The 11,161-nt window shown below is 42.4% G+C and overlaps 1 protein-coding gene across 9 annotated transcripts in view; it reads right to left on the bottom strand.

The window, feature by feature from the left end:
- Window positions 1-7,949: 7,949 nt before the first annotated feature.
- The window catches only part of NEDD4 (NEDD4 E3 ubiquitin protein ligase), a 139,719-nt gene continuing 136,507 nt past the window's right edge, over window positions 7,950-11,161 (bottom strand). For 4 of the 9 annotated variants that reach the window (XM_047863620.1, XM_047863623.1, XM_047863624.1 and 1 more), the window contains one exon: window positions 7,956-10,822. In XM_047863620.1, the coding sequence (XP_047719576.1) occupies window positions 10,720-10,822 (103 nt within the window). In that variant the 3' untranslated portion in view covers window positions 7,956-10,719. Of the gene's footprint in view, window positions 11,081-11,161 lie in introns of all 9 variants that reach the window. The other 5 variants (XM_047863615.1, XM_047863616.1, XM_047863619.1 and 2 more) reach the window with 3 other exon arrangements.

Genomic DNA, 11,161 nt, shown 5'->3' with positions numbered 1-11,161 from the left:
CCTGGCATTGAATAAAGTGAGACAATAAATAAGAATACATTAAAGAGAATCGAAAGCACTATCTAAACGTAAGGGACTCTCTAGAGTGGGTCAGTACACTGTGTGTTCTAGTACTTCCCGGTGTCCTAATTAGGAAGAGAGGGAACAGTTAGATAGCTTTCACACATTTGTCACGGATTAAAAAAAAAAAATCCTTTCAGTGGCTGAGTCACTATTCTGACCACGGTATGTATGTTAGATCATTTTAAAAGGGCTGAGAAATCTGTGTTCCACCAGTTAAAGAGACTTCCATGGCCCCATAACCTGGCAAACAGACTTCGGAACAAGGCCCTCCCCACAGTGCTGGCAGCGGAGGCCGAGATGAAGAAAGAGGTTGAGTCAGAGGGAAAAAGTTATTGTCACTCTGGAAAAGATTCTGTAGACTCACACAAGTAGTGCCTGTTATATTTAACTAGAGAACCAGTATAATTAAAGAAAACCTCACATTTATGTCTGTCCCTCTTGGTGTATGCATGTTTGTTCTCTGAGTTCATGCCCATGAATGGTAAGCATCTTTTGAATAACTCAATGTTTGGAAGTATTTTGAGGCAAAGAGATTTGTGAGATACATCTACACAAAAGTCTGAAGTGAAATCTCAGGCAGATGAAATAATTCAGCGGGCCACACTGCAGCTAACACCACCACCACCACCGCTCACACCGGGAACTCTGCCCCGGCCATATCTCTTGGTCTGAGATTGATTTCAGGTAAACAGAGCCCAGGAGAAATTGCAGAGATGGGATATGAGTCTTTACAGGACCAGAGCCTCCTGTTTCAGGACCCTTTTCCAAACTAGGGAAGGTGTCCCTTTTCCTACTCTATCAGTATTGGAACAGCTCTTACCTCAGTCACTTACACATTACTATGAATCCATTTGGGTCAGTGATCTTTTCCTTTGTATTATAATTCCAACCTTCTAAATATAGAAGTGAAAGGTCTTATTTCCTATAAAGACAATTTCAGTCATCAACAAATGGGTGTGGGGGTCATGTCCGATTGCCCTTGAATCTCATCACTCCTGATGGGGAGGCAGTCCCCCAGAGGGAACTAAATGTAATCATTTAGGTACTTGAGGGTCATTTGGGGGTATGCAGGTAGAGAGGAGGGGCTTTAATGCCTGCCCGAAGGGCTTCCCACCTTACCTGCTCCCCCTCCTGGAGTTGCCAAGGCTTCATCCACGTAGCTCTTGGGACAACACAGGCTCCAATCCTCTTCCTGCCAGCCAGCCTGTTCGCCACCTCCTCTGTGCTGTTCTAGGCTCCTCAACTCATCTCCAGCCTCCACTTCCTTTCCCCCAATTCTCTCCCAAGGTCTGGGAGCCCATTCTCACCTCCCTCCTCAGGGCCCCCTGGCCTGTTTCAGCTTCTCCACCAACCCCCGCTTCATCATGGACTTTCTAGAGCTTTCCCCAGTCAGCAGTTACTCACAGTTGCTGGGGCTGGAGTGCCACGGCGGCGTTAGCCTGCCAGCACCTGGATGGTAAAGTGAAGAAGACTGGGGAGGGGGAAACACAGATAGGGTCTCAGATGGGAGGGAGCAAATTGAAATCTGGCCTGGCACAGGGAAAATTGGGAGCAGGAGTCTGGTCATCAACAGGCATCAGGCTACAGGTGTGTGCACTGGTGTGTGTGTATGTGTGGGGGCGTTGGCATGAGGGGAGAAGCTGTTTGGCAATGATTACGGGTCCTGGAATACCCTAACAAAGAAGGAAGAAACACCTAAAAGCTTGGTTGGGGCTAGAAAAACACTACCAATTACTTTGATTATAATCTTCCCCCAATCATCCAAATGGAATCACTTATTCTATTAATTACAAAGCAGAATACAATTATCAGAAGTGGTACTTGGTAATAGGGATCAGGTTTCCTATTTTGCAGCACATGTAATATGGTCTCTTCACAGGCTCTCAATTATTTGCTGATGACCTCCCAATCTCCATCCACTTTCAGATCCACGCTGCCGACCAAAGGCCCCCTTTGATATCACCAGGGGCAGAGTCCATATCTCCTGTTTCTGTTCCGATGGCACCATGAGACCTGTCTCGTTGCCCCAGTCTGGATGTCAGAGTAGGTGCAGCCTAGACGTCTGTCTGCCCTTCTTGTCCCTCTGGAAACAACAGCAGGGGCCGATTCAATCTGCCACATCTGGCAAAGCCCACGTCTCCACCCTGGGTTCAGATGCTACCACCGCTCTCCTGTGTCACTGGCATGTTTTCCCAACTAGCACCTGCCCCTAAGTCTTGCTACCCCAATCGGTGGCGCAAGCTTTTGGCGCAAGTTCTTGCCAAATCACAAGCTGTTGGCTTATAATGTTTGAATAGCTCCCCCATTGTTGACAGCATATACAGTTTGGATTCCTTAGCATTGGATATAAGGCCTTTCATAATTGAGGCCCTGTTTCTCCAGCCCAATATAATTTCTGCTATTTTACTCATTGGGAGTAACTCATAATTATCTCTGGTGAGTCTCTTGTTGTATTTCACTCTTTCTTTTTCATGGGCCACACGCACTGCTGAAAATTAGAGGTTTGGTTCCAGTTCAAAGCCTTTGGCTGGACTGAGCTCTCAGCCAGAAGTTCTCCATCTGCAGTCTATTAGCCCTCCTGGTCGCATTTTGTTATTCTCCTTGCACCAGAGAAAACAAACAGATGTCTCTCCCACAGTCTCTGCCTTCCCTGCAATGTCAAAGGAGATCTTTCCCAGGTGACCCCCTGAGACCCCGTGGAGTTCCCTCTTCTGCAGTAGCCTTATCTTCCCAGTTGTCCAATCTTATTGCCACCCCCAACTTTCTGGCTATTTCTTCCTGATAAACCACCCCCATTCCCTGTCCCCTTCACCCTGTCCTGGTGACAATTTTCCAAGATCTTCACCCTGGATGCTGGTTTCCAGCGATTCCCATATATTTGCTTCTGCCCACAGCTTCCATGACCTTCAATACGGGACACCATAGAGGACAATGTCAGCACTAGGAAGCAGTCTTGGGTTGTGATGTGGAGATTTAGTCTCCTTCCCCATAACCCGCATCAGATTTCTCCCAAGTCATCCCTGTGAAACATATAATCTAAGTGGAAACATTGGGCTTACAGGGTGAGCACAGTTCCCCTTTCAACCAGACCACCATTCTTAAGCTCCTAAATATAAAATTTGGAATGGCTACAGAGCAACTGTCTAGGATGTTGCTTTGTTTTCAGCATTTAGCTCTCCTAGAGGAACTTCTTCCAAGTGTCTGGAGTTGCCTGGAGAAAGCAAGCTAATTTAGCACAGTACCAGGTGAGCCACTTCTAGCTGCTTCTCAATTCCCGTATGTTGTGTGGAAGCATGACCTAGGCCCATTGAGCCCAGTGGTAGAAGTAGCCACATATGGTTATTGGAAACGTGGCCAGTCTGGACTGAGATGTGCTGTAAAGCATAAAATATATACTGCATTCCAAACCTAGCACCCAGAAATGAAAGATATCTCACTAGCAATTTTATATTGCTTGCACGCTGGAATGGTAATATTCCTCTCTCCATATTGGGTCAAATAAGATATACTATTACAATTAAAGTCATTTATCTCTTTTTACTTTTTAATATGTGTACTAGATGGGGTGCGTGGGTGGCTCAGGTCTGAATCTTGACTTGGGCTCAGGTCATGATCTCACGGTTTGTGGATTCGAGCCCTACATTGGGCTTTGTGCTGACAGTGCAAACCTGCTTGGGATTCTGTCTCCCTCCCTCTCTGCCCCTCCTTCACTTTCTCTCTCTCTCTCTCTCAAAAATAGATAATAAACTTCAAAAAAATAAATAAAATGTGCTACTAGAAAATTTAAAATTATACAGGTCACCTGTATTGTATTTCTTTAAAAATGTTTGTATTTATTTTTGAGAGAGGCAGAATGCAAGTGGGGGAGGGGCAGAGAGCAAGGGAGACAGAATCCAAAGTAGGCTTTGGCACTGTCAGCACAGAGCCCAACTCAGGGCTCAGTCTCACAAACCATGAGATCATGACCTGAGCCAAAGTCAGACGTTTAACTGACTAAGTCACATAGGCGCCCCTGTACTATATTTCTATTGGACAGTACTGGATTAGGTTTTGGCTCCAGGTAAGGTCTTAAATAGTCCAAAAGCTTGCAAGCTGCATGTTCCCTTTTCCCTGCCCAGACAATGGTTAAATTAGTGATTAGAGGTCTTGACAATAAATCCCAAGTTTTGGTTCACATTGTTCCCAGATGGGAAGCAGGGAGATATGTCAACTGAGTCTCTGAAGCAACCCCAGATATTTGGAGTCCTAGTAGTGGCTGAGTTAACAGAGCTTGTTGTCTTTGCTTCTCACACTTTTTTTTTTTTTTTAATTTTTTTTTTCAACGTTTATTTATTTTTGGGACAGAGAGAGACAGAGCATGAACGGGGGAGGGGCAGAGAGAGAGGGAGACACAGAATCAGAAACAGGCTCCAGGCTCTGAGCCATCAGCCCAGAGCCCGACGCGGGGCTCGAACTCCCGGACCGCGAGATCGTGACCTGGCTGAAGTCGGACGCTTAACCGACTGCGCCACCCAGGCGCCCCACACTTTTTTTTTTTTAAGAAGTAGGCAAGGATAAAACATTATAGAATTCCTTGTAGCTTAGAATTGCACAACATTAACATGTATTCGCAAGCATTACGCCATTACAATAAACAGGCATGCTATGAAAGCAAACCCAGGTGGCTACTACCCATTTATCACTGAGAAGTTGGTCATCACTTCGGAGGGCCAAACATAAGCTATTTCACTGTCATCATGTCTGGAAGAATATTTATGCTACACTTGGGTTAAGGCCCAGTGACTGAGTATTAACAAAGTCATTAATCTGGACTGCGTTTTCAAGTCTGGCATCAGTGAAAATCCTGTTTGTTTAAACTGGGATTATCCTTAGCTCACTGTTCTCATCACCTCTCCTTAATTTGAGAGAATATGCCTGAGTTTCTCATTTATAAAATAAGAGTGTTAAAAAAAAAACAACTCTCAGGAAGGCATGGGGTTTCCCTTCGTAATAATTGGTTATTTTTCACAGGATAATGTAAATCAGAACCTAAATGATGGACTGAGCATACTCATGGACCTACAGTTATGGTTTAAATTTCTCGTTAGTGTCCCAAGGAGAAAAAAACCTCTGCTCCAGAGCTGGGTGACTACACAGGACCTTGTCACCAGGGTGTCTGCAGCACCCCCTCCCCTTCTCTACAGAGACCTAAAGTCCCAATGATCAGCAACTCTGGGCTATGAACAGCTTTCTTCCCTTCTCAGCTCTAAGTTGATTCGCACTTAACCATCATCCTGAACACGATTTCACTGGGAAGAATACCAACCATTTAAACAAATAAAAAGAGCAGCTATGATTTTTTATTTCCCTTTATATAATAAGGAGGCTCCTAAGGATGAGCTGAATCTAATTTCAGGCCAATCTAACCTTGATGTCACTGAAAGAAAAAAAAAACACAAATGGGTGGCTTACCTGAGAGCAAGGATTTGTGAATTTACAGCTGCTGAAGTCAAATCCTACGGGCTGATATTAGCATTTAGTTTATCTATCTGGTACTTCATTGACAACAAATGGAAAACTGAACTGCGCAGTATAAAATTAGATATATTCAGTAGTTTTCAAGTGGTGTCTCCATAAATCTTTGCTATTCTTCACCTTTACCTTATATGGGAGGCCAAATTTCCAGTAATAGCCCCCAACAGTTCAAGTGCCCAACCCCTGCAACCTATGAATGTGGTAAGCTCTCACTCCTTCTGTTCTGCCTATGGCACAGTCAGCTTTCAAAAGGGGAGATTATCCAGACGAGCCTAATCTACTCAAGTGAGCCTTGAAAAGCAGAGAACTTTCCCTACCTGGTGGCAGAAGAGGACATCAGGGAGATTCCAAGAATGAAGATTTTCCACACACCATTGCTGCCTTGAAGGTAGAGGTGGCATCTGGAATTTAAGAGTGGCCCCCAGCTGACAGCCAGTGAGAAAATGGGGACCTCAGACGTACAGTCACAAGGAATTGGATATTGTCAACAAACTGAAGGATCATGGAAGCACACAAGAACCCAGCTGGTTGACAGTTTGGTCTTGGCCTTATGAGGTCCTAAGTAGAGAAGCTACTGAGTCTGTGTGGACTTCTGACCTACTGGAGTGAGATGATGAATGGGTGTTGGTTTTAGTTGCTAAGTTTGTGGTAATTTGTTAGGCAGCAGTAGGAAACTACTACGCATGCTGATTTGTTTGTGGGATCCCATAGCTTTTCTTACTTTGTTGTGGTTCATAATCCACCAGGTTTACAAGCTGTGTGGCCTCAGGTGAATTGCTTGTCCTTCTTGAGCCTATAAAACCTGCCTCACTGAGTTTTTATGAAGATTAAATGGGATCCACGTAAATGTTTACTGCAGACCCCAGTGCCCAGCAGGATCTCAATCAAGCTCCCTCTCTGGATGTGTATTTGTATAGTTCCCAGTGTCCCCCCCAATACAGAGCTTCCTGCACTTTATCACACAGTGCCAGGGACGGATACTGGAGGGGCTCAATACATGGGGGCTGTAGCATTTTTCAGATTGTAATATTCATCAAATATTTGTTTGGGGAAATGCACATATTAAAAAGATGTATACCAGATCATCTCTGTCCTCAACCTGCCCAAAAGTTTGTAGGGGAGAATTATGTAAAAACAAAGCATTGCAATACAGAGCCATTCATGCTACATATATCAAATGCTGAGGCCACAGCACCTTTCCACTGGTCTAAAGGGGGTGATTCTCAAGTGGACACGAGGGGTGAAAGCACGCCAGGAGAGCAAGCAGCGAGGAGGCTGCAGTAATTAGGGGCTGGAGAGAGGCCTGGTTTGGGGGCAACACAGGCCTGAGTGGGTTGTGAGGGAAGGTGGAACTCTCTTACATGAAGCGGAGATCAGCCTGCATTTTGTGCCAACGGGGTGTGCTTCATGCTTCCAGTTTTGGGAGCCTTCAGAGGTTGTTTGGCAGACTAACCCGATCAGACGTGTGTACTTGAGATGAAACACTGGTGTAGGATGGAGGGCCTGCATAGGATGGCTGCAAAGGCGGACTGGAAGAACCAAACAGGCAGCTAAGTTAGTGTTAATCTTTACCTTTCAAGAAAAATACACACAAATCTCCTGGAGCCCTTTATTCATAGTGAGGCCCTGAGATTCCAACACTCAGTTTAATGTCCTTTATAAGAGGAATGTGTCTGCCCCTGATGGACTGCAAAACAAAGGTTTCCTGTACAGGGAGGCGTGGTGTGGGCTCACTGAGGACGAGCTGGTTAGCCCTGAAGGGGCAGAAGTGGAGAGGGCAGTGGCCTGACTCCCAAGGATTAAAAGCTGAATTTTCACACAAATAGGGGGCTGGAACAGTATGTTCCCAGGGCTGGCTTGAATTAGTTTGGGATTCCCTTCTAACTGGGAAACTTCCAGGTGCCTAGAGGAAGGAGAAAAAGATACTTGGTTCTGAATTAATACTTGAACTCCTGCTTTCATGGAAACAAGGTTATAAATAATGGTTTGGTTACAAGCTGGCTTCTTGAACGGGCAATACCCTGTCTGAATCCGGTCCATTTGTAAGTTTGTTATTATATTATCTTCTGGATCATTCACTAACAACCAGACTTTTGGAAAATGACCTGTTTGTAAAGCGGAAATTATCTGCGGTTATGAATTAATAATCATGCCAATCCATCAGATACAAATTCAAGATTCTCTTGAGAATTCCATATGTGCTGTAAAGGACTAGACCAGAAGATATGACCCAGAATACTGGCTTGGAGACATTTCTATTTAAGAATGAATCACAGTTTTTGTTTTTATTAGAATAGAACTTTATTTGTGGCATCAAGATTTTTAAAAATGATTTTATACTTTATGCAATAAATTTGATACATTAATCTTGATATATATTTACCATATGAGAAGAATTTTTAAAACAATGCTAAATGGCTTATAATCAAAACGAATTGTGTTTAACTTGATAATTATGTGGAATAATTTCAGCATTATAAATAAAAAAATGAAAACAAATACCATTTTAAATTTGAGTTAGGATGAAACGCATTTGTATTACAATTTTATGTCTATGTTAAAGTTTGATTACAGAGAAAATATAGGCTAACATTATGTGCTTATAATTTCTAGAAAAATAGAACATCCTTGCTTTATGAAAATGACCCTATTTACTCTCCAGCTGTAGATTGCATTTGAGACACTTTTCTTTCTGGGATGAGAGGCTGTGTCACTTGATACAAGTTCCTTCCAGACCATCAATCCACACCTGGAGACGAAAGGGAAGACGGTCTGTGGCTGGGAGCTGGTGGAGTGTCTGGTCTCATTGACACCTTGGGAGTCATTAACACTTTATGGGAGTTACAGGATCATCCAAGTGAATTATCAGTCAGATGAAAAGCACGCTTTGTATTTTCTCAAGCTCCTATCTGCTATGATATTTCACAGAAATGATATTTAAACAACCATGTGGTAAAATCCTGTTTTAACAAAAATAGTTTTCACATTAAGGTCTCTATAAGGAGGACATTTCAAAATGCATTGGCCCATATTAATATTATTTTGCTGATGTGGAGAAAATGAATTCTGATGGTAAGATCCATGTACAGATAAACGTATATACACACACTATCAGAGATGTTCCTACTTCTTTGTTTATTAGCAGACATTTTATTTTTAAATGAAGAGGTTCTTCTTTGGGAGTGTAGCTAGTGTGCACACCTGATTTGACAAAATCTGATGGTCAGCACAAAGCACAAAGCATCTTCTGATTGTATCAGACTTTACAAAACAGCTCTCTGGAACCCACAACAGTCTTCCATGGCAATGAGGGTGGGTGTGATTGTTCTCCTTTGATGGATGAAAGAACAGGAGCCCAGAGACGTTAAGTAAGTTGCTTCAGTTTAAACAGTTGTTAAGTGATAAAACTCGCACTATATCTGGTAGTCTTGCCTGAACGCTGGTTAACTCAGGTGAAGACAAAACGCAGGGTGCACTGATCTAGAGGCATTTGGCAAGTGGGTTGGCTACTGTCACACTTGTACCTATTGTGTTGTCCAACTGAAACCAATAGCCAGCAGCACTCTTTTACAACTCTTGGAGTATATATATGTATTTAAGAAGATTCATAACATATATTTACAATTATTCCTAAATGACCAAGACACCATAGTGAGAAATAGGTTGAACTTTCTGCAAGAGCATTTTCTGTATAATCTTTCTAATATACGTATGAAACATATAAATACAGTCTTGGCACACTTTATCTTTGCAGGTGCCCTGGGACACTTTCCCTTTTGCCTTTTGCTTCTCACCCCTCTTTTGATTGTTTAAAAATTCATTTACACATCTATAAGTTCCTTGAGGTGAGGACTGAGCTAGATATCTTTGAAGCTCTCGGCCCTGACCCCCAGGGCCTGGCACAGTGCCAAGCACACAGCAGGCATGCAGTAACACATTTGTTGAATGCATGCACGTGATGTCTACGTACTTCTATTTGGTTAAAGTAGGATCCTACTTGTAGCATTTTTCCTAAAGAGTTTTGCATTTAGAGTAAAACGTTATCATTTTCATAGTAAACAGTATTTTTAAAAAGCATAAGAAATATGGTAATAAATTTAATACAAATTGTGCATCATGACTATTCTTTGGTTATTTTTAACAAATTATTTGGTTTTTTGACTAAAGTGAAATACTAAAAATATAAAAATGCAACTATAGAAATTAGCTTAGTCTGTAAACATAATAAACCCTGTAAACATAGATTTACTACGTAATTGTGCAAGTGTAAAGAATGACTAGAAAAGTACTATACACTTAACTTAGTTCTTCAAGGCATACTTAGAAATACTGCTCTGTGGAGCTTTCATTTAATGTTCGAAGAAGGAATTCTTTTCCCTTAAACGCGAAGGAGTGATGACCATGCTGATGAACCATGAGGATATACAGGCAAGGCAACGGAGTTAATACTCTTCACGCTCTGCAAATTTGAACTTGCTTCACATATCTTACAAACCACCTTGTTTAGTAAAGCTACATGTTAACAAAAGCCAAATACTTTTAAAATAAAGAAGCAAACATTTTTTGTTTTTTGCAAGTGAGTCAGTTGACTAAAAGTATAGGTAACACACTTCCCAAGGGTTTTCCAAAAATCTGGGTGCTAAGGTGCGGCAGGAAGGTCTACAAAATAATAAAGAGCTGCAGGCAGCACTAAGTATATTGCAGTTTACTCCATTGTAAAGTGTTCTTTTCCAAATTTCAGTTTTCCTTCTCAAAAAGCATCACACTTTTCACACATGACACTTATCACAAATATTTCACAGTTATCATTTCAGTAGTTTAAGAAACAACTGCCTGGCCAATACTGTAAAAGAGGTAAATGTTAAGGACAGAACTCACTATTTCAGGCACACAGGACTTATATCCTAGAGTGTGAACTCTAAAGACAGAGAGAAACAGCTGTGTAAATGCAACACATTATTTAAGAGTGAATGAAATAATGGTAAGGCTGTCATACTATTTTTTCGTATGCTTTTATGTGATTTTTCCCCACTCTCTGGGAAGAAACAATGGCCAAGGTTTAGTAGTTCCCTGGAAAACCATAAGTCAAGATTTTGCTTATACAAAAGAGGCAGTGAAACACTCCAGATTGTTATTTGGAATCTAATCAACACCATCAAAACCCTGAGTGTTCTCAATTGCCATCTGAAGTTTATCCCATAATTCTTCAAATGATTCATAGGGTGGCAAGTCCAAGCGATTAAAGCTGAAAGAACAGAGAGGGACTGGTTACCACGCTGACAGACCAATAGTAATGGTGCTACTCACGACATGCTCAACAATGCTGGAAGACGTTTTATAACTGGGGAGAAGGAAGATACAGGACTGGACTGTAGCTGTGGACTCATCCCATGAATTCTTGGTCGTGTCCTGTCAAAACCACCTTGACTTCCAAATGTCTGGGTTCATCTGCTACTTTAATCTCCAAAAGGGAATGTTCCAGCTTCTCTTGGGATGGCCCATCCTTCATGCAAGGGAGGCAATATATGGTCAACAGCTGAGACCGGCCTCTCCAATGTTCACCTACCTGGACTTCAAGCCCAGG

Source organism: Prionailurus viverrinus, chromosome B3 (assembly GCF_022837055.1).
Source record: "Prionailurus viverrinus isolate Anna chromosome B3, UM_Priviv_1.0, whole genome shotgun sequence".
In the NCBI taxonomy this organism is placed as follows: domain Eukaryota; kingdom Metazoa; phylum Chordata; class Mammalia; order Carnivora; family Felidae; genus Prionailurus; species Prionailurus viverrinus.
This window is presented reverse-complemented; position numbering and strand designations above follow the sequence as displayed.